Source organism: Eptesicus fuscus, chromosome 3 (assembly GCF_027574615.1).
Source record: "Eptesicus fuscus isolate TK198812 chromosome 3, DD_ASM_mEF_20220401, whole genome shotgun sequence".
In the NCBI taxonomy this organism is placed as follows: domain Eukaryota; kingdom Metazoa; phylum Chordata; class Mammalia; order Chiroptera; family Vespertilionidae; genus Eptesicus; species Eptesicus fuscus.
The window spans coordinates 38,840,090-38,864,510 of record NC_072475.1 but is presented as its reverse complement, the minus strand read 5'-3'; the positions used below and the strand labels follow the sequence as shown (position 1 = coordinate 38,864,510).

The 24,421-nt window shown below is 42.1% G+C and overlaps 1 protein-coding gene across 4 annotated transcripts in view; it reads left to right on the top strand.

The window, feature by feature from the left end:
* The window catches only part of PEX5L (peroxisomal biogenesis factor 5 like), a 181,146-nt gene that overhangs the window by 142,720 nt on the left and 14,005 nt on the right, over nucleotides 1-24,421 (top strand). For all 4 annotated transcript variants that reach the window (XM_008142334.3, XM_054711338.1, XM_008142331.3 and 1 more), the window contains one exon: nucleotides 21,921-22,037. In XM_008142334.3, the coding sequence (XP_008140556.3) occupies nucleotides 21,921-22,037 (117 nt within the window). The remainder of the gene's footprint in view (nucleotides 1-21,920; nucleotides 22,038-24,421) is intronic.

Below are 24,421 nucleotides of genomic sequence, written 5' to 3'. Positions count from 1 at the left end.
TAATCTATGAAGTGATCACCCAATAAATCTATTACCCATCTGATTCTATACATAGTTATTGTAATACTAGAGGCCTGATGCACGAAGACTCGTGCAAGAATGGGCCTTCCTTCCCCTGGCTGCCAGCACCACCTTCGCTCTGGCCGGAGCCACCTTTCCACCTTCCCACGCTGTCCAGAGGCCTGGAGCTGCTGGGACGGTGTGGAACGCCTGCGTCCCGCCCTGCCCCCGGCCACTCAGCACCTGCATATGCAAATTAACCCGCCATCTTTGTTGGGTTAATTTTCATACTCACACCTGATTGGCTGGTGGGCATCATGAAGGTATGGTCAATTTGCGTCTTTCTCTTTTATTAGTGTAGATTATTGACTATATTCCCTATGCTATTCTTTACATCACCATGACTATTTTGCAACTACCAATTTATACTCCTTAATCCCTTTCCCTTTTTCTCGCATCCTCCCAACTCTCCCTCCCATCTGGCAACCATCAAAATATTCTCTGTATGTATGAGTTTGTTTCTTATTTATTTGTTCATTTGTTTTTTAGATTTTAGGTATAAGTAAAATTATACAGTATTTGTTTTTCTCAATATATATCAAAAGCTTAAAAATGTTTGTACCTTTTGACCCAGCAATTCTTTAATAATCCTCGAGAAATAAACCACTCATATACAGAAAGATACATGCTCCAGGATATTTGATGCAAATTTTTGTAATAGCAATAATAGAAGGTGAAACATACTAAGATAAATCTATATAATGAGGTACTATAGGATCCTTAAAAATGATGTGATGGTTGTTTATTTACTGGCATGTAAATATATCCAAAATAAAAGGTTAAACAACCTCATGTACAGTAAGTTTCCATTTTCACAAATCCTATCTAATAAAAGAGTAATATGCAAATTGACCATCACTCCAACACAAGATGGCTACCCCCATGTAGTCAAAGATGGCTGCCCCCATGTGGACACAAGATGGCCCCCAAGATGGCTGGCAGGGCAGGGCAGTTGTGGGCAATCAGGCCAGCAGGGGAGGGCAGTTAGGGGTGACTGGGCCAGCATAGGAGGGCAGTTGGGAGGGACCAGGCCTGCAGGGGAGGGAAGTTGGGGGGACAAGGCCTACAGGGGAGGGCAGTTGGGAGGGACCAGGCCTGCAAGGGAGGGCAGTTGGGGGCAATCAGGGGAAGGCAGTTAGGGGTTACCGGGCTGGCAGAGGAGGGCAGTTGGGATTGACCAGGCCTGCAGGGGAGGGCAGTTGGGGGGGGACCAGGCCTGCAGGGCAGGGCAGTTTGGGGCAACCAGGCTGGCAATGGAGGGCAGTTAGAGGTTACACAGCCAACAGGGGAGGGCAGTGGGGGCGACCAGGCCTGCAGGCTTGGGCAGTTAGGGGCAATCGGGCCAGCAGCGGAGCAGATAGGCGTCTCTCAGGCTGTCAGGGAAGTGGTTAGGGGGTGAATAGGCTGGAATGCCAAAGCAGTTAGGGGCAATCAGGCAGGCAGGCAAGTCAGCAGTTGGGAGCCAGCAGTCCTGGATTGGGAGAGGGATGTCTGACTGCCTGTTTAGGCCCGATCCCCCGGGATCGGGCCTAAACGGCAGTCGGACATCTCTCTAGGGGTCCCAGATTGGAGAGGGTGCAGGCTGGGCTGAGGGACACACACATACACACACCCCGTGCATGAATATCGTGCACTGGTCCTCTAGTAAATAATAAAATGATTTGATTGAGCATGACTGTATTCCAGCTACTATGCTAAATATTTTATACGTATTATGAAATTTAATCCTCACAATTACCCTATAAAGGTTAGTATTTTTAACTCCTTTTTAAAAATGAGAAAATGAGCTCTGAGAAGGAAGTAACTGGCCCTAAGACTGAGAGTTCATGAGTAATTGTTTTTATATGTAAACATAAGGGGAAAACCTAAAATAAGGTATACCAAAGTGCTCCCAGTTATTATATCTAGGTAGTAAAATTAATAGGATTAGTTTTTCTTTTTGTTCATCTATTTTTTCTAGTTCACCTACAAGGAAAGAGCATTACATAACTTTATAAAAAATTGGTTTTTTAAAGTATTTTATTTTTTTAAAATCACCCAAAAACAAATACCTAAATGAAGTAAAAGTCCTTTTTCTCTCACGTTTTGAATGAATTTTAGAAAGTCTCCAAAATAGGCTCTTAATACCCACTTAAGTCTAGTTTGAAAGATTTGGATGATCCCTAATTTAAATACATTTTAATCCTTCTAGTCCCTGCCATCTGGACAGTTAATAGGCTCTGCGGATTCCCATTTGAAAACAGAGCTTGTTTTTAGTTTATTGTCATTAAATACTTAGTTAACTTGTGGGACTACAATTATCTCTGAAAACAACCTTTTAATTATTTAAATGTTGTGACAGCATAATTTAGCTGCAACAATTGACCTTTATATTTCTCTTGAGTCAGCAATGTTCTTCAGATTCTAAATATCCTTATAAAAAATAAATCACAAATTCTTTCTCCATGAAAAAAAAAAGTCCCTAATGCAGTTTTGTCTTTACAGCACTTAAACTGGGTTGTTTGCTCTTGGCTACTTAGCAGCATCCATTGCTGACAGACATATTGTGTAGTATCTCTTTGGACATTTAAATCATACAAGAAAAGTGGTATTATAAAATAACAATGATAATAATAATAATTATTATTATGCCACCTGATTCTGGTGTAACTCTTCATGGTTTACAGAAAAGTTTCTCAAAAATCTGAAAATGTAGAAAAGATTATTTGATTTGTCTAAAATCACAGCCCTATAGAGTGGTTGCACCAGGACAAGAGTCCACATCTTCTGACTTGTGATTCAAATACTTTGAACACCGCCCCAAAATTTCTTCTAGATGATTCTGAGATCCTTGAGGCCAAGAATTGTCTTTTTCAGGTTCGTAGTTCAAGATCATAGACCTAGAATCAATGGTTTAATACACACTGGATTTATTTAAGCTACACAACCTAATCTCTGTCTGTTGTCCTGTAGATAGACTTGCCAATTTGTCTTTTTGAGAACCAAAAGGGCCAAGAAATTCTTAATTCTTGCATTCAGATTCTAAGGAATCACTTCAAATGAGGCATAGTTCTCTGAACTCAGAGGACACAGGCCTTTGAACATCTACCCAATTGGACGGTGCGGGGAGACTAATCTGATGACAGTAGAGTAGGAAAGCACAGACTAGAGTCAGAAAGACCTATGTTTAAATCTCAGTTTTGCACTATGAGTCATTTTTCTTGGGCAAGTTATTTAATGTCTGTGACATCTGCTTCCTTGTTTATAAAAATGGAAATAATGCACAGAAACCCATTTGAAGAATCAAATGAAATAGAGTGTAAACTCGGAAACCATCCACTCACAACAGGTATTTATTGAGCATGTGTCGGGCAGTAGGATTCTTGACTATCATTTCATTGAATGGACAGAACTGGATAAGGTGCAAGTAAAAGAAAACTTTATCTTCTACTGCCCATTCAAACCCCACTTGTGAATTAGTTTTATCCTAGCCTCTGACTGAAATCACAGGTTGGTTTCTTATATTAACTTCCAGTGGCTATTGTAACAAAGCACCACGAAACGAGTGGCTTAAAACAAATGTATTATCTCACAGTCTGGAGCCTAGAAATCTGAAATCAAGGTATTGGCAGGTTCATGTTCTCTCACATCCCTAGGGAAGGACCCTTCCTTGCTTCTTCCAGCTTCTAGTAGCCCCAGGTGTTCCCTGGGCTGTGGCAGCATCACTCTAACTTCTGTTCCGTCTTCACATGGCCATTTTCTCTCTGTGTCTATGTCCAAATTCCCTTATTCTTATAAGGACAACAGTAATACCGGATTAAAGATCCATCATAGGAACCTCGTCCGAACTTGATTACATCTGCAAAGACATTTTTAAAGGTCACATTCACAGATAGCAGAGGTTGCGACTTCACCATATCTTTTCAGGGAACACAATTTAAACCATAAGAGTCCCATAGCTTGCTGGTCACTCTAAAATAATAAAAAATCCTCCAGCCCAACCAGCATGGCTCAGTGGTTGAGCATGGACCTATGAATCAGGAAGTCATGGTTTGATTCCTGGTCCTGGCACATGCCTGGGTTTCGGGCTCAACCCCCAGTAGGGGACGTGCAGAAGGTAGCTAATCAATGATTCCCCTCATCATTGACATTTCTAGCTCTCTCTCTCTCTTCCTCCCCTTTACTCTCTGAAACCAATAACAATATATTTGTTATTGTTTAAAGTATTACATGTCTCCTTCCCCCCCCCCCAATTAACCGCCCCCAGCAACTCCCACCCCCAAGGGAAAACCCCCACCGCCCTAGCGTCTGTGTCCATTGGTCCTGCTAATATGCATGCATGCAAGTCCTTTGGTTAATCTCTAAACCACCACCACCACCACCACCACCACCACCACCACCACCACCCCCCCCCCCCCCCCGCCTTCTCCCTGAGGTTGGATGGTCTGCTCAGTGCCACCTTGTCTCTGGATCCATTTTTTGTTCATCAGTTTATGTTGATCATTATATCCCACATATGAGTGAGATCATGTGATATTTATCTTTCTCCGACTGGCTTATTTTGCTTACCATAATGCTCTCCAGTTCCATCCATGCTGTTGCAAATGGTAATAATTACTTCTTTTTTACTGCAGCATAGTATTCCATTGTGTAGATGTACTACTGTTTTTTAATCCACTCATCTGCTGATGGGCACTTAGGCTGTTTCCAAATCTTAGCTATTGTAAATTGTGCTGCTATAAACATAAGGGTACATATATCCTTTCTGATTGGTGTTTCTGGTTTCTTGGGATATATTCCTAGAAGTTGGATTACTGGGTCAAATGGGAGTTCCATTTTTAACTTTTGAGGAAACTCTATACTGTCTTCCACAGTGGCTGCACCAGTCTGCATTCCCACCAGCAGTGCACGAAGGTTCCTTTTCTCCACATCCACACCAACACTTGTTTTGTTGATTTGTTGATGATAGCCATTCTGACAAGTTTGAGATGGTACCTCATTGTTGTTTTGATTTGCATCTCTCAGATGATTAGTGACTTAGAGCATGTTTTCATATGTCTCTGGGGCTTCTGTATGTCCTCTTTCAAAAAGTGTCTATTTAGGTCCTTTGCCCATTTTTTTTCATTGGATTGTTTATCTTCTTTTTGTTAAGTTGTATGAGTTCCCTGTAAACCTTGGAGATTAAACCCTTATTGGATATAACATTGGCAAATATGTTCTCCCATGCAGTGGGCTTTCTTGTTGTTTTGTTGATGGTTTCTTTTGCTGTGCATAAGCTTTTTATTTTGATGTAGTCTCATTTGTTCATTTTCTTCTTAGTTTCCATTGTCCTAGGAGCTGTATCAGTAAAGATATTGCTACTACATATGTCTGATATTTTGCTGCCTATGGATTCTTCTAAGATTTTTATGGTTTCCTGTCTAACATTTAAGTCCTTTAACCATTTTGAGTTTGTTTTTGTATATGGTGTAAGTTGGTGATCTAGTTTCATTTTTTTTGCATGTATCTGACCAAATTTTCCAACACCATTTATTGAAGAAGCTGTCTTGACTCCATTGTATGCTCTTGCCTCCTTTGTCAAATATTAATTCAGCATAATGACTTGGGAATAACAACATATTTTTTAAAAGAAGATCACCAATCCTTACCCTTCAAGGAACTCCTTTTGGAATCCATGATAGCTTCAGGTTGGCTTGCCTTTGGTGGCTCAAACCTGGTCACGGGAAATACACATCCTTGACCATTCACTTCATGAAAATACTCTCCCCTGGTCCCTTCAATGTTAGCTGCTTTATAAGGAATATAGACTAGATGTTGGGGCGATATATATATCTTTCTGTAAGTCCTGCATAGGTAGTAAGACACCAATTGTTTTATTATATTTTCCTTCCTTTTTTTTTTTTCTTTTTGGAACCACAACCAAAGAGTTTCATTGTAACTTTCTACTGTAGTTTCCTTCATTCCTGATAGGAAAGAAGCTGTATACACTATCTATGACCTTGTATTTCTAAACAGAATGAACTTGGTTTGTCTCAGAAAATTAAGTGACAAGAGACAAACAGAAGGGCTCTGTTCTGCTCTTTCCTCCAACCAAGATAATATTTGCCAAGCAACAGCATTGATTGATCCTTAATGCTAAGGACAGGTAAGAGCTGCAGAGCAGGATGAGTGAAACAAGGATGCATTAATGAAAAGGTTATAGAGTAGGAATTAGGAGATATGGGTCTGGCCCTGGTTCGGTTATTAATAGGTAGTGACATTGGATAAATCACTGATGAAGGTCAAGTAAGTTAATATACTTGGAAGCTCTTTAAAAGTTATACATATTCAAGGTGACAATATTGTTGCTCTTAGTAGAAAGCAGTGCAGTTTTGTCACTAATCCTCTTATTTCTTAGCTTAGAAAATCTCTGATTCACTCTTTCTTCTCTGTTTCCATTGTAATCACCCTGATCTCATCCCAGATTACTGCAATAGCCTCCTAATTTATCTCTCTTCTGCCCCACCCCCCATAATTCATCCCCAGGAGGAGGGGGTGGATCAGATATTCCTACAGCTTCTTACTTCCTGCTGTGATGCTGATTCTATAGGACAAAAAAACAGGAAAAGAAAATGTGGCTGTTTCTTTCCCTATCCCACTCCATCCTTAGCCTTGACCATGGTTCTAATAAGGCATTTGACTTAACAGTTAAAGATTAGCTAGGTAGATAAGTAGATGGGTAAGTGGGTAGGTGGGTGGGTGGTAGATATAAACCCATAAAATTGAGGGGGGTGGGAAGCCGGTTAAGAGAAGATTCAGCTATTTCACAGTTTCAATAACTCTCCAAAGATGGTTTTCTTTACTGTTACAATGTATGACAGTGTATGTCTTTTTATTTTAATTTGCTTTCAATCCATGGTGATCTGGCTCCCACACGTATTCCATGGACGCTGTTCTGGGTGAAAGCATTGCTTCATTACTAGTCACACTCACAGACGCGCTCCAGCCCAGTCTAATTTCTCACATCTTCCGCTAAGATTCTCTTCCGTTGGATTTTCTGACCCCACACTCTTCCTCCCTCTGGAGGGAGTTCTTGCTCCTCTGCCTATTCCTTGTTCTCCAGAGTGCAACACCCAGCAGCCTGCTCTTCAATCCTAACACCATCTCACTGGTTGAACACAGCCCCTTGTGTGAGTCCAGTCAACACGCACATGCTGATCACTCTAAAATCTTCATCTCTGGTTCTGGTTTTCCTCCTGCGTGATTAGGTAGCACGCAGCCTAATCAGCATCTATACTCAAACACATCAAAGGCACTTTACACAGAACATACCCAGATCTGAACTTTTCACTGTAACCCTACTTTGCCTTTTCTGTTCCTTAAGTCAGAGAATGGGGTCCTCCAAGGAAAAGCCTCCTTTCCTCACCCTCCCTCCCCAGTTTCTCTCTCCTTCCTCCCCAACATCTATCACTCCCCCAACATCTAATCAAACACCAAGTCCTATTGATTCCACTAAATATCTCTCAAATCTACCCATTTCTCTCCATCTCCACTGCCAACACCCTATTCTGGTGGCATCATCTCTTATACAGACAACTCTAACAGCCTTGTAACTGATCTCACTGCCTCCAAAGTGTAAAAATGGAATGTCCCACTTATTCCATTCTCTTCACTCCAGCCAGAGAAATCTCTCTAAAACACAGATCTGCATGACCTTCTACATGTTCTTAAAGTCCAAACTCACTGACCATAAGGTTCTTCATGATATGGACCATTCTTGCTTCTACATCCTCAACCCTGACTCCCACCTTGATATGTACACTGGCATCATCATAAGTTATCAGTTCCTAGAATAGGCCATGTAATCTTCCTCCTAGCTTTTTCATATGCTATTCCTCCTATCAGAAATGTTCTTTCCTCGCCCCATTACCTGCTAATTTCTGTTCACTCTTAGAGTCTTCATTGGTTTTCATTGCTTCCAGAAGATCCTAGAACTCCTGAGTCTAATTTGGGTTTCCCTCCTCTTTGCTTCTAGAGTACCTATTCTCCCCTTATCCTACAGTACTATACGGCATTTGTCTATGTCCCACCAGACTGCACACTCCAGTAGCAGGATTAGCATCTGTCTTATTCATTGCTATACCCATGACTAGAATATTGCCTGCTACATAGTAGGCTTGTCAATAACTTGGCTGAATGAGTGAATTAACTGTATAAGTATATAATAAATTACTTTGAGAAGATGCTACTCTTCAAATTTTATGAATCATTTCAATAAAAAGGTTATGTATGAAAAAATCAATTTTATAGACATTAGAAAAGCACTACTATCTTGTACATCTAAGTATTTCTTTTTTAAAACATTATGCCTGACCCTTCCAAATGTGTTCCTAATTACATAATAGCTCCCAAGACCAATACAATATATGTCATTTGTTAAAGTCCAACAATTCTTGCCAGTACAGTCTAATATAAACCCATCCATTGCCTCTTCTCCATTGTTTGGTAGGCTCTGTAGAAAAGAGTGCTACCACGGCAGATTTTTCTCCCAGGCCATGGAGTCGCTGGCCTGGCATTTTATTGGTTTTCTCTTCTGTGTTAGGATGCTGGGTATGAGTCTGTTGCTGCCAAGAAGCTAGATGCAATGCCTAGTATCCTTGGCAGAGAAAATATTTCTCTAGTTCTATCCAAATTAATCCTCGCAGGCCAATAAATCAAAACACAAGGAGAATGTGTGATAATTTTGACCATCTGGAAGGCATGGGTGGGTGTCACAGAAACTACCTAGCTCCACAGTAGTTAGGAACAGCTGGATATCAGCTCCAGGCAGCATGAACACGTTCCCCTCCCCACTCCACCCCGAGATGAGATACTACCACCCTGGTCCAAGGCAGGGGGGCTTCTGGCTGTGTTTCAGAATTCTTGTCTTGCCCTTGAGTCAGCTAGTTTGATTTCAGTGTCAAAGAAAGCAGCTTCTGCCGTTTTCCTCCCCAATATCTTCATAAGATTACAAACTGGATCTAGACTCTATATTCACACCTAGTCAACTGTTGTGACCATCAGGTAGTCAAAAAGGGGGGGGGGGGGGGGAGAGAAAGTCAAAACATCAGTACAATATGACCAATAAATATATGAGTGATTTTTTAATTTGACTTGCCCATCAACATTACTAGCCCAATATTTTTCCCATAACTAACCCTAAAGAATGGGGAGAAGGGTCACTGTGGAAGGTAGTGTCAACATTGGCATTAGATATAGCCAGTTGTTGAAAGTATGCCATAGCTGGTTTGGCTCAGTGGATGGAGCATTGGCCTGTGGACTGAAGGGTCCTGGGTTCAATTCCAGGCAAAGGCACATGCCCGGGTTGTGGGCTTGATCCCCCAGTGGGGGGCTTGCAGGAGGCAGCCAATCAATGATTCCCTCTCATCATTGATGTTTCTCTCTCTCTCTCTCTGAAATCAATAAAAATATATATTTTTTTAAAAAGAAAGCATTACATATATCCCCTTTTCCCCTCATTGACCTCTTTTACCCTGCCCCCGCCTCCCACCCCTGGCCTTCACCACCCTATTGTCTGTGTCCATGAGTTATGCATATATGCATACAAGTTCTTTGGTTGATTACCTCCCACCCCGCCACCTCCCACCCCAGCCTTCCCTCTGAGGTTTGGAAGTCTAGCAGGTAAAATTTTTTTATCACCAGGTAAAATGTTGCAAAGGAAACTGCTTCTAAGACAATCTCTCTGGTGGCCTTGCCCTGCAGCAAAGAAAGGAGAGGAAGGAGGAGCCTGTTATAGGCACAGACACCTTAAGCTTGCTTTAGTTGTAGCTGAACATGCTCCCCTGGTGGGTAGCTCAGTGCTTTACAGCAGCCTTATCCCATTTTAATGTGAGAAAGCTGGGACATAGGTTTGGTAACTTGTTCAAGATCACACCACAATTCAGTGATGGAACTGGAATTCCAACCAGTCTAGTTCCAAAACTCCTGCCCTTAACCACTATTCCCAATACAGAGAATGTTTGCATGTTTCATAGGCCTTGAAACAATTATAGAACTTAAACGTTGTTAGTCACCAGAAAATAATTTCTTTATCAAACAGTCTCTCTTATTTAAATTACTAGCTTTCCCGTTGCAGGAAAAATTCCTGCAATGGGATTTCCTGCTGCACTCTACCCTGCCTCCGTTCCTCCCTTGTTCGCCCGCCTCACCTTCTCCTCCAGCCCGCCCGCTTTTCCCTTCGCCCCCGGCCCCACCTCTGCTCCGCCCGCCCCGCCTTCTCTTCCAGCCCTCCCTTGTTTTCCTTCACCCCCGGCCCCGCCTCCGCCCCGCCCGCCCCGCCTTCTCTTCCAGCCCTCCCTTGTTTTCCTTCACCCCTGGCCCCGCCTCCGCCCCGCCCATGTCACCCGCCCCGCCTTCTCCTCCAGCCCACCTGCGTTTCCCTTCCCCCCCGGCCCCGCCTCCACCCCGCCCTTCTCCTTCCCCCGGCCCCGCCTCCGCCCCGCCCGCCCCGCCTTCTCTTCCAGCCCTCCCTTGTTTTCCTTCACCCCTGGCCCCGCCTCCGCCCCGCCCTTGTCACCCGCCCCGCCTTCTCCTCCAGCCCACCCGCGTTTCCCTTCCCCCCCGGCCCCGCCTCCACCCCGCCCTTCTCCTTCCCCCGGCCCCGCCTCTGCCCCGCCCTTCTCCCAGGCCCCGCCTCCGCCCCCGCCCCCCCCTTGCTTGCTTCTTCGAAGCTTTACTCCCTTCTGCAGCTGTTGGCTTCTTTGGACACTGTCTTGATATGCAAATTAGCCGCCATCTTTGTTGGGGCAATTTGCATACTCATCCTGATTGGTTGGTGGGCGTGGCTTAGGTGTAGCAAAGGTGCGGTCAATTTGCATATTTGTCTATTATTAGATTAGATTTTAAAAGCAACAACAATAAAGGAAATCAAAAGGTTGGGGGAGGAAAGGTTAGAAACTACCCAGAAATCCTACTACACTAATAAATGAACTGTTTTCATTTTCTCCTGTTTCTTCCAGTCTTTGTCCAATCTGTACATACAATTATATGTAGTTTCAAAGGCCATTTTCAATGACTAGTTAATATTCAAAAGATAAATGCATCAAATGAGTTGTCTTCCCAAAAACATACCAAAATTACTTTAATTCTTCCCTCCACATATTGGGTTTCATTTCCTTTTGTGGAAAAATAAAACAACAAAATCTTGACGAATTCTGATTCACACAGCAGATGTGAGGATTAGAGAACCTGCTGGATCATTGGAGATGAGTTTCATTGGAAACAATCCACATACACACAAACTGTGTGTGGTAAATTCCTATCCCTGCCCATTTCTCAAGATTCACCAAATTCATCCCACCAACAATCTGTTTTCATGGACCTTTCTATGCTTATGCCCTGGGTCTCTACATCAGCATTTCCCAAGCTGTGTTCTGGAGAACACCCTAATCTCTCTCTCTCTCTCTCTCTCTCTCTCTCTCTCTCTCTCTCTCTCTCTCTCTCTCTCTCTCTCTCTCTCTCTCTCACACTTGGGGGTCATCCCCCGCTTAGATAGTTAGCATGTATATTAATGTATACTAACATTTGAAGGTCCTGGGAAGTCACGCAGCAAAGATCCTGTTGTTCACATTTGTCCAGAATTTGCCAACTCGGCTACCTCCAGGAGCCAGGCAGGTAAAGTGATGGCCTGGTGGTGACCATGATGAAGTAGGGGACCACATGTGCCACCTGAGAGTGCTGCTTCCAGACATGTGGGCCTAATATTCACGGATCTTCATGAAAGGTCTGAAATCTGGGTTTTGAGGTGAGATTTTGTATCTAGGCTAAGGTGACCAGATTTTAACATTGGTAAAGTGGGACACCATTGACCGTGGGGCGGGGGGGGGGGGGGGTTTTTTTTTTTTAAATATATTTTATTGATTTTTTACAGAGAGGAAGAGAGAGGGATAGAGAGTTAGAAACATCGATAAGAGAGAAACATCGATCAGCTGCCTCTTGCACACCCCCTACTGGGGATGTGCCCACAACCAAGGTACATGCCCTTGACCGGAATCGAACCTGGGACCCTTGAGTCCGCAGGCTGATGCTCTATCCACTGAGCCAAACCAGTTTCGGCCTGGGGGGGGAGGGGTTCTTGATTAAAAATTTGTTCTATATTATAATCGCTTTGGGTTTTTTTAATCAAAGGAAATTCACTTCTTAGATCATCATTGAATTTGCATCCTCTTTTCTTACTCATTATGTTAAAAATCTAAAAAAAATAATTTAAAATTATATTATAATTATTATATACATATTGCTTAAAACCACAGTAAGTAGGTACATAATTACATGAACATATTTTATTGTTAGTTTATAAATTAAATTAATTTGATTGTTATAAAGTAACTATATTTTAAAAATTATTTTAATCTTATATTTCTTTCTAAATAATAACAATACTAACTTGTATTATTTTTCCTCTGAATTTGCCGTAACATAAGTCGTAAGTGTCACTTTCAAGGCCGGCGCTAGACTTTTTGCTGCCACTATAAAATATAAATAATACGAGTGCTGTCTGCTAAATTCAAGAAAATTCATGTATTTATGAAATAAATAAATTACTTACCTAAATTATCTGAATAGCTGATTTGTAATGACATCACTTGTTTAACTAGCTTACTAGCACGCAGTACGATGTGTACCGTCTGAGAGACAGTTACAAAATGTTTTCGTCGTTGCCAATCCCAAAAAATTAAGTCCAAACAATGGTGGTCGAATTCTAACAACTGATCAACAATGCGAACTTTGATAAGCAGTTCTCGATAATCAGTTCTCAACAATTATTTGTTATTATTAAAGTTTAACATTATAAAATTAACAGAAATAATATAAAACTCATATCCTGGCTAAATAGCCACATGGCCACCGAAAACCGTATATTCCCTTCCCGTTCTCCCGCCGTTCCCTAGCTTGCCGTGCATTCTTTCCAAAAATCGGGACTTTTATAAAACGCCGCGGGACGCGAACAAATTGTTAAAAATCGGGACTGCCCCGCCAAAAGCGGGACGTCTGGTCACCTTCATCTAGGCTTAGGAGGGAAAACGTCTCTTGGCTAGATCTGGCCTATAGGTTTAACCTAAAGCCTCTCAAGCCATTTGACCATAGCACTCTTTGTTCCTAGTGTGTCTTCTGGGGGATGCTGCGGCTCTCCATTACCGCCAGCCCTTTGAGGGAGCCCCCTCATTAGGTCCCTTCTCTGCACCTCACCTTCCTTCCCTGCTCTCTCCTCTGACCCCAAGTGTGTTCCAGTTACTCTGGATATGTAATAAATTATTCCAACACATATGGCTTAAAATCACAATGTTTATTTTGCTTCAAAAATCTGTAATTTGTGTGCGGGTGGAAGGGGGTGGCGCCTCTTTGGTGCATAGGTGTGAGCATGGCTTGAAGGCTGGAGTGCGGATCCTCTGAAGCCCTGTCACTCACAGGCAGACAGCCGGTGCTGGTCGTCACTGAGACTTTAGCGGCACGGATGCCAGGACACCAAAATGGCCTTTCTCCGAGGCCTGGGCTTCCTTGCAGCCTCGTTGCTAGATTCCAAGGTTGTGTCCAGAAAGAAAGAGGGAGGCAGAAGCTGTATCACCGTTTAGGATCTAGTCTTAAAAGCCACACCAGGCCACTGTCATCACTTTCTGTTTGTCATGGGAAGTGTTCAGAGACAGGCGGTAGACTCCGCCTCGTCATGGAGTGACAAGGTTCTGAGGAGGATGGGGACCGGGAATACTGCTGTAGCCATTTCGCAAGGTGCATTATGCCATAACAGGGAAGAGTGAAATATCTTGAATTCTGGCTCTGTTTTTTTACCAGGTTGGCGTGCCTTTGAGCAAGCAACTTCATCTCTTTTTGCATCCTTTGTTCACCCTATCCTGAATTACAGTTACCCCTGTTTTTATTTCATCATTGGACAGTGAGCTTCCTGGGAGTGGCATCCATATCTAGGTGTTTGGTTTTGTTCTGTTTTGTTCAATAGTCCTATCATACACTGCACAAACACATAGTTTGGGTTTAGTAAATATTTCTAATACTTGCTTTTTTAAAACTGCTAGAGAGTTTCCCAGTAACTTTTCACTACCCACAGACATGGCTAAAGGAGAAGAAACCCCCTGTGGAACCGATTCACACTGCTTGTAGTTAGTTCACAATCCACATGCCAATCCTTTATCACATGACATTGTTACATGGAACAGGCTCAGACCCCAGGACCCTCCCCATCTCCTCATGCCTGTGGTAAAGTAACCCTGTAGTCACATGCTGCTAGCTGCCCAAAGAGCAGGCCTCCCTGCCATTAAACAAGGAGGCATGTCTAACCAGAGGCAACCGGAAAATCTATGTGGAGTGCTAGTACCAAGAAATAAACAGCCTCTGAGATGTTGACCCCATGAAACCTTACTCCCAAAGTGGCAGCAAACCCAGGCTTGGTCTCCAAACCTCCCGGTTCCAGTGCATCTTAAGGACAGCTCTTTGTGGTGAATACAATTACCGCTGGAATCACAAACATGGATACAATCATGTGAAACTCCAGTCCTAGAAAAGCATTCGTTTGCTGATGGGTAGGCTAATGACCCTGCCCATTTGGATAACAGGTTTTGCTCACTGTGCTTTAATACTCCATTCCTCTTAGCCCTTCGCCAGAAGAGGAAGGAAAAACCAGAAAACTAAGTACCTTAGATTCTCTGTTAGAAATGGCTCTTGGTGTCCTTCTGACATCCTGCTCAAGGCTTGTGTTGTATTATTTCCAGCCTCCTGTGTCCTTTCCTCTCCTTCCCATCATTTCCAATTTCTCTTCCCCACGTTTCTGCAGCTAATCTGCTGGCACGTTGTTTGGAGAGAGCCTCTGGCTACTTGCCCGGTGCCTGCCAACATCTGCAGTGATGGCAGCTCCATTAAACAAGGAGGCACGTCTGACCAGAGGCAACCAGAAAATCTATGTGGAGTGCTAGTACCAATATTTTTGGTTTCCAACACTTCTGAACCGCACAGTTTACAGTTTGTGGGATTGCATCCTCTCTCTATCTTGGGAAATATTCTTTTTCACTTCCAAATGTAAAATAGCATGAACTATTTCAGCCAGTTCCTTAGTTCTAGATGTTTCAAGCTCTAAGCACTTTACATGCATTGTTCCACTTAATCTGCACAACCACCCTGAGAGACTTTTTACATGTTACCGATGAGGAAACTGAGTCAAAGAGGTGAACTGAGTCAAAGAGGTCATGTGACAAGGGGCACAGCCAGATTGCACCCTGTTCTAGCTGATGCTGAAGCCCATGTGTTTTTGTCCTGACACTGTTTAGGTTGAGAAAGGACACCCTGACAGATCCACTTCTTATCTCATTGAGATTTTATTCATTTGGAGCCTTCCTGTTTACTCAGTAAGTCAATTCATTAATAGTGTTACAAACCAGAGCCCCTCAGGGTTGTAAGAGACTGCAGAATTTATCGGGTCAAACCTCCATCTAATCGGTGAGTCGTCTTTACAACACTCCTCACATTGGTTATTCTGTCTGTTTTTGAAGACTTCTAATGTTGGAGCATCCATCCTGAGGAGGAAGCAGCCCACTCCATTTTCAGACAGCTTCATATCATGTTTGATACAAGTCTACTCCCTGGAGCTGCCATTCACTCTTTCTTAATTCTCTTATCTACACAACAAGGCTAAGCTGGCTTACTCAGCTCTCATCACCCCTCAGAGCCCTGCTTTCCTAGGTAAATCGCTTCATAAACAGGGTTACTCTTGCACTTTCGCTCTTGCCTGAGTTACTCATTTGTCAATGACCCCTCGCTCCGTGGGACACCCAGGACTATACCCAGAGCTCAAACTAATTCTGACCAATTCAGATTCTATCCCATCCTTGAGCAGGGTGCTTCACGTTTATGATTGCAGCCGCAGATTGAATATCTTCTTTGGGCAGCCATATGGAACCCTTAACTACTACTGAGCTTAGTCAACAAGAGATGTGTTGAGTGGGTAGAGCTTAGCTAGTCTTCACCAGCCTGGGCTACTGGATCTCAGAACAATGAGGTCCCAAACTGACTGCACATAATTTCACTTCAACAAAAATTGTTTGTTGTGGCAAACACTTTACCCAGCCTTGCACAGTGATTTTTCATTCCTCACCATGCAAGGCGTACTCTCTTATGTTTTGCACATATAGAAGGAACTGGTTGGTTGGTTGTTTTTTAAAGTTCTGTCCAGTAACAGCTAATCAATGGATGTCTAAAGAGGCAAAAAGACAGACTGGTGCAGCCACTGTGGAAAACAGTATGGTGTTTCCTCAAAAAATTTAAAATGGAACTCCATTTGACCCAGTAATCCCACTTCTAGGAATATATCCCAAGAAACCAGAAATACCAATCAGAAAGGATATATGCACCCCTATGTTCATAGATTAGAAAACTGTGGTACATCTACACAATGGAATATTACGCTGTTGTAAAAAAGAAGGAACTCTTACCATTTGCAATAGCATGGAGGGAACTGGAGAGCATTATGCTAAGTGAAATGAGCCAGTCGGAGAAAGATAAATATCACATGATCTCACTCATTTGTGGAATATAATGAACAACATAAACTGATGAACAAAAATAGAACCAGAGACACAGAAGCATCGAAAGGACTGTCCAACCTATGAGGGAAGGCGAGGGGTGAGGGGGTAAGAGATCAACCAAAAGACTTGTATGTATGCATATGAGCATAAAATGGACACACAGTAGGAGGTAAGGGCATGTGCTAGGGGGTGGGAGTGGCCAGTGAGAGGTCAATGAGGGAAAAAGGAGACTCATGTAATACTTTAAACAAAAAAATAATTTAAATTTTAAAAAAGAGAGAGGCAAAAAGAAAGCGAGATTCCTGACAGGCAGAAATGGCATATAGTTTCACACCGATCAGTCCTTTCGCAGCACAACCCTAGGATCTTTCTAATCAGCAGTTATGTTTGACCACAAAGTTTAAAATATTTCTGTTTTAACTCAAGGATGACCAGAATAGACTGGTGAATGGGAAGTGATAATATGTTGATATCTTTAAAATGTCCTGGTTCTAAACTAAATTACTTATTTTCTTATTCTTTATTATAATTAACTAGAGGCCCAGTGCATGAAATTTGTGCATGGGGCAGAGGGGGTATCCCTCAGCCCAGCCTGCACCCTCTCCAATCTGGGATCCCTCTCACAATCCAGGACTGCTGGCTCCCAACCACTCCTTGCCTGCCTCTGCCTGATTGCCCCTAACTGCTTCTGCCTGCCAGCCTGATCACCCCCTAACCACTCCCCTGCCAGCCTAATTGATGCCTACTGCTCCCTGGCCAGCCCAATTGCCCCTAATTTCCCTCCCCTGTCAGCCTGGCCACCCCTAACTGCCCTCCCCTGCTAGTCTGGTCACCCCTAACTGTCCTCCCCTGCAGCTGCCCTCCCCTGCAGGCCTGGTCTCCCCCAACTGCCCTCCTCAGCTGGCCTGGTCACCCCTAACTGCCCTTCTCTGCAAGCCTGGTCCCCCCCAACTGCCCTCCCCTGCAGGTGTGGGTCCCCCCCCGACTGTCCTCCCCTGCAGGCCTGGTACCCCTCCCCAACCGCCCTAACCTGCAGGCCTGGTCCCCCCCAACTGCCCTCCCCTACAGGCCTGGGTCCGCCCCCCCAATTGCCCTCCACTGCAGGCCTGGCCCCCCCAACTGCCCTCCCCTGCAGTCCTGGTGTCCCCCAACTGCCCTCCCCTGCTGTCCTGGTGTCCCCCAACTGCCCTCCCTTCCTGGCCTTGTATCCCCCAACTGCCCTCCTCTGCTGGCTTGGTCACCCCTAACTGCCCACAACTGCTCTCCCCTGCAGGCCATCTTGTGGTGGCCATCTTGTGTACACATGGGGGCAGCCATCTTTGACCACATGGGGGCAGCCATCTTGTGTCTTGGAGTAACGGTCAATTTGCATATTACTCTTTTATAAGATAGGATATTTAATTTTGTCATGATTTTCATAGAAATTTTTATTTTCTAGTTTTACAATCAAAAACTGAAGGGAAAATGTCAAAAATGCTTTGGGAAAACGCTTTAAAGTGTAATTTTTGGAGATCAGTGAACACGCTCCCTTTCCCCTTATTCTGATCTTCTGAATCATAGACAATGAAGCCACCGCTATTTAGCTAATAAATCCAGTCTTCTCAATTTACAAATAAGAAAAAATAATGTACAGCTGGGTTAAAATGACTTGCTCAAGTTCACAGGGGTAATGGCAGTATCTAGTGCATACCTCTCTTGGTCTAAACCGCTAACACCGAATATGTGTTGAAGGAATTCAGAGAGGCAAGAAATTGCTCTAGTGTGGGATCATTGGAAAAAGTAAAACTGAAAAGAAGTCACCATTTTTAACCACTTTGTCACCAAAATAACACATGCTAGTAATAGAAAATTTGGGAAATGCTGAAAGTACAAGGAAAGGTGATGGATACAAATTATTCATAATCCCATCCCATGAAAGCAATGCTATTGGTGCTTCCCGGCATATTATTTGTTGTTTTCTATCCTTCTGGTCATATTACTTATCAAGAAACATTATAACTCAAAAGCTAGTCCATGTTGTAAGAAGTTCTTCATAACAACCATTTTAATTGCTATATAACAGTCCATTTTTGCCACAACATTCTTAACTTTCCTCCTCTTTTTTAAAAATTAGAATGGAAAGATTTATATGACTAATGGAAAGATATCTGGAAAAGAATATGTAATCAAAACACCAAATACAGATATTTGGTCTTTGATATTGTGGGTTATTTTCGTTCATTGATTTTATATATATATATATATATATATATATATATATATATATATATAGTTTTCAATGCTGGAAAAACACTAACAAGAGGTGTTTTTTTGTGCATTTACCATGCTCTATATGCCACAGATACATTTTCTCATTTAGTCCTCATAACAAGTAACCAAGATCACTATTATATATCTTCACTTTAAAGCCAAGGAAAATGAGACCTGGGGAGGTAATAGTACTTGCAGAAGGTTAGTGATGGAGCCAAAATCTGTCCCCAGGTTCCTCTGAGGAGAGAGCTGCTATTCTTAACCATCATACTGCATATCCCAAGTTTTTAAGAATACCATTGATAAAATCAGAAAGCTATTTTTGAAAATGAAAATGGTTTGCAACAATAGCTCATTTCTGGTATAAGCATATAACTTATTACCTGTGGAATATTAAAAAACAATCTACCACAATATCAGGACAACTAAGAAAATCATCAATATATTAAATCCCCTCAGTCCTGTCTAAAATGTTTAAAATTCAAATATGTCTCAGGTTTCTTGAAATTGATTAGAAATAGAAAAAAGCAGCAGTGTTAATTGCGGTTAGGTGAATGAAGTCTGGATTTTGAGGCTGGGTGAAAATTGATTGTGCTAAAAATAGTCTTCCGTAATTAAATGAAACTGTGCTGTGCACTTTAATTAGTCAGAACTTATTCTAAGTGGTAACAGTAAGGCCTGGTGTGTATCATTAAGTGAGAGCGGGGCAGCCCCCCACCCGCACCCGCCCCGCCCTCTCTGAGCTGAGGTTCCTCTGATGTCCACAGCAGTTTTATTTATGCATCCCCTGCTCGGATTTGAAACTGCAGGAAAGGTGATGCATCTTTTTATAACCCAGATGTACACATGATAAAATCTTTCTCATTCTTTCCTTCAAAAGACTTGTAATCGTTTTAAATTCTGGAGAACCTCACTAGGGGAACAAGTAACTGCCTTAAAAAGTACTGGAAGTCATTGGCACTTCACATTACCCACCAGGGGGCTTGGGAAAGTCAGTAAACATTGTAAAATTCACTTGACAGATTTCTTTCAGCATCTATGAAGACAGGATGAGCCTGCATCTTTGAAAAGCTATTCAAGGCAGACAATAAGACTCCAAAAAATGTCTCCTAACTCCTTAGTATCTAAGTGTTCAGGTTTCATGGAACTAAAAAGGGAAAGCTAATATATTGTTATTGTTGTTTTTAACCTTTATTATTGTAAAATTAATGCAAAATCAGAAAATTCAGAAAGTGTGGAAAAATGTAAAGAAGCAGGAAAAGCATCACCCATCATCCCTTCATTCAAAGAGATTTCTCTTAGCAGGGCAGCATATTTCCTTCAAGTAGTTTATCTAGCCATTGCTTTTATATACCTGACATCATTCTGTTTGCAAAATTTGGTGTTGTACTAAAAAGACTCACTGAAAAAGAAATTTTCAATTGTATTCCCAATTTTAACCTGGATACGTGGTGGCCATTCCATGTGCTTCTAGCATCCCAATCATAGATTCTCAAGATGCCTGCTGCCCTGAGCCTTCATTGAAGGGAGGCCCCCACTGAGTACTGTGGTAGGAATGCGTATTCTGGATATGAAAAAGGAAGAGAGCAAGACCTACTATTTATTTAGTAGCCTGGGATTAATCACATTGCATTTACCTTTATTCCCTGAACATTTGTATGCAGAAGAAATAAGGTTATATTTATCATTCCAAGCAACTTTGAAGAGTTCCTGCCACAGCACAACCACCACCAGGCATGAGGGTGGTGTGGAAGGTGAGACTGGGAGGATTCAAAGGCAAAAAAAAACCTCAAATCAAGTTGATGGTGTGTCAACAAGTCACAGGACTTAGAATCATAGAAATTGAGATTTGCAGCTAGAGTATGGGTCTCAGCCCCAGACTCGTGTGTTCAGGAAATGCCCATTTCTTTGTTTTCTTTAAAAGACAATAAGGTGGTTTCCAAGTATCTCTCTTGCCACACTGGGAAGGTAATTTAGTCTCAGACACCAAAGCTGGGAAGCGCATGTGCTGCCAGAAAACAAGGATGAGTCTTCACTTTCTTATTTGCCTTGCTGCTGTTAACAGCCAACCAAGCCCCAAGTAGTTCCTTAAAATTCAATTTTTTTCTATATTTCCCTGACACATGGAGATCAGAGTTCAAGTCAGGCCTCTCCCCCACTCAGCCCCTTGGAAGTCAGTCTAATTTACTAGGAAAATACCTAAAAACTAAGCACCAGTCTCTCACTCATCTCAGAACCTACCACCTCTTCTCTCCCCACCCCTGGAAAGTTCCCCTTTCTCTCTTAAGTTCTTTAAGACACTTGCCCCTTTTTCCTCTCCCCAGGACACCTAAGCCAACCTGGAACAGATCTTGGAGAAAAATTCTGCCTCCATCCAGAACACAAATCTCCTCTGAAGTAAAAACAGGGTTCCCTTTTGAAAGATGTAAAAAATAAAACTATAAGAAAAAAGTGATTTTTTAAAAATTATCCTTCCATAGAAAAGACCTTGAAGACGACTCAGTCAAGTTCACAAAGCCAGCACTCTTTAGCACCAGGAGGCCAGGTTTGTCATAAGGTGATAAGCCTGACCTTGGAAGCCAGACTAGGAATCAAATCCTGTGCAACCCTAGCTTTGTGACCATAGCCTTCTAGGATCACATTTCTCCCAGCACAGTGCATGGCACAGAGTAGGGTCAACTAATGTTACTTTTCTTTGTCCATAGCCCACTGCCTCACCAAGTCACTGCCTAGCCAGTCCCAAAGCTGGTACTCTAGCTCCTCATATCCTAGGAACGGCCACCCTTCCTAAAACGTGTGTCTGGTACCCACACTTGAAATTGGTCAGGTAATGGATTTTTAGCTAAATTTGGTCTAAATGATCCAGGGCCTTCAGATGGTAGCAATTTTTTTGCTGGGGAAAGTCACAGTTCATTGGGTTCAACACTCTGCCCTCTGAGGACCCTCCAGAAGCTCTTCGACTATGAGTATCATTTTGATCCATAAAGAAAACTGTCTTTCTGGAAATAAACCAAATGATAGAGCATGCTCTTAAATCCATCTCTCTTGATTTTTCCTGTCTCCTAGTCAGATACAGAGTTTTGGGATAAGATGCAAGCAGAATGGGAAGAAATGGCCCGGAGGAACTGGATATCCGAGAACCAAGAAGCTCAGAACCAAGTTACAATTTCAGCTAGCGAGAAGGTGACCAATTCTCTTCTTATACATGCTGACAGGTTTTCTCAATCTCTTTGAATCATATAATTATAAATTAGTTGGTAATCATTTTGTGAAAAAAAATTTAAGAATAAAACAGACAATTTAATATCAATCAGATCTAGAAGAAATTCTGGTAGATGAAAACAATATAATCAGACAATGTATCAGAGCAGCAAAGCTGGAATGGAATACCCTTATTTTTATCAATGTTGATACAGACAGTTTGGCAGTCAACTACAGCTTGGATCCTGACTGCTGGCCAGTTACTGACCTAGCTGACTTTGAGGGTGTGTTGGAACAAGACCTGGGCTAATCCCACAATGCTTTTCGTCAGTCAGCCCCATGAGCCATGTCGATGAGCTGTCAGAAGTGATATTAATGGGCAGGGGGGTGAAGCAGGGCTTAGGACTGTATCTCACAGGTAGTCATTATACAGCTAGCAGAGAAACTCAGTGGAAAAGGTAGCCTTCACACAACCAGGTCAAGTCCCAAGGGGACCCCTCAGAGATATTTCCCTTGACAGGAGCTCCAGCAAATGTGAGCGCAGTGAATAACCAGCCAAATTACCCAGGAGGTCCCAGTTGCCCTTGGATTTATGCTTTTAAAAACAGTTGGGGAGGAGCAGGGGCTTGAGAAATAAGTTTAAATGACTTGGAAGATAAAAGGATTTGTGGAATTTTCTTACACTGGGGAGGGGAATCATATATAGTATATGCTTGTATTATGATTTTTGTGGAGGAAGTCTCAATAATATTTAATTCTGGATAATTTCCATGATAGTTCAACCCAACAAATATTTATTTGTGTCTACTCTGCACTAGCTACTAGGGAAATGATGATTAATAGTCTCTGATCTTAGGGGATTTTCAATCTACATAGTCATTAAAATGTCTTTCTCTTCTTCATATTCTGTGTCCCTCAGTAGGCCAGGCAATCTCATAAAATTGGAACAACCATCTCATTAAGAATAACTGTCTTTTCTACAAAAAAAAAAATCAAAACTAAGTAAGAAGAAAGAACATTGATGCAGAACATCAGACTCTAATTACAGATGTCTCCCACTTCCATCTCCCCACTCTTTTTGAACTACAGTCCTTGAACCTGAGATATGGCTATAACCCTGAGCCCCACACTCCTGGGACCCCATATCCGCAACACAATTACATAAGCTCAGTGGCTTTTGATAAGGGGATTGTCTTTCTGAAGGTCTCCATTTGATCTATTTATAACCTCAATAGCATCATCTACAGGCTAGCTTAATTGTATCTATCAAATTAGAAAGATTTTATTATAATCCATGCTAGCTAATGTTGCAATAAATAATGTCTCTCAGGTACTTCTGTTGAGAGTTTAAATTGGGACATACTTTCTCAAGAACAATTCAGCTACTCATATCAAGGGCCTCAAAATAGTTCATAGCTTTAGTCTAATAAATCTCTCTAGAAGTCTATCTTATGGTAATAATCAATGCACACAAAGATTTGAGCATGAGGCTTTCACTGTAACTTTATTTATGAAAAAAATGAAAATAATCTGAAAGTCCATCAATATGGGTTTGACTAAGTAAATGTTAATATAAATAAGTATAACTAAAATGAAGTGGGGCTTACACTGTAAAACTGCACTATAGTATGAGCTTATTTGTTTAATGTATATAGTCACATAAAAACACTAGAAGATTATTTGTACATTCTGCATTGTTTAAATTTTTACAATGAAAGAAGATCTATAACTTTAAAACATGCATTCTCAGTGGGCGATATAGCCACCAATGGGGCATACATTGGTTTGAGGAGTGGGAGGACAAAAGAAATCTTAGATATTACAATGGTTTATAACCCTCAAAAGGGCCACAGTGCATAAACAGATGTACAGTATGCAGTATTAACACTTCAGGGGACTGGGTGGGAGCATGTAGCAAAAATATATGCAAAAACTCAGTATTTTTACACTCTTGGGGGCAGGAAAGGGGATGGTTAAAACAAAATGAACAAAAGAAATATCAGAATGAAAACAAACTCCAAAATACTAGCAGTGATCATATTTAGGTTGCAGCATTTTGGGTACTTTTTATATTATTCAATGACAAAATCTTAAAGTGTATACAATGAAAATGTACATTCATAATAAGAAAAGAACAGTAATTTAAATTTAAATGGTTAATTTTATGTTATGTGTGTAAAATAAAATTTCACCACAATAAAACATACCTTGATTGGGGGTTGGGAAGGGATAAACCAAAGAACTTATATACTTAATGCATAGCCCATGGACACGGGCAATAGGGGGCAAAGACCTGAGGGGGTGGGTAAGAGCTGGGAGGAGGGAGTTAAAGGGGGGATGGGAGATATCCGTAATACTATCAACAA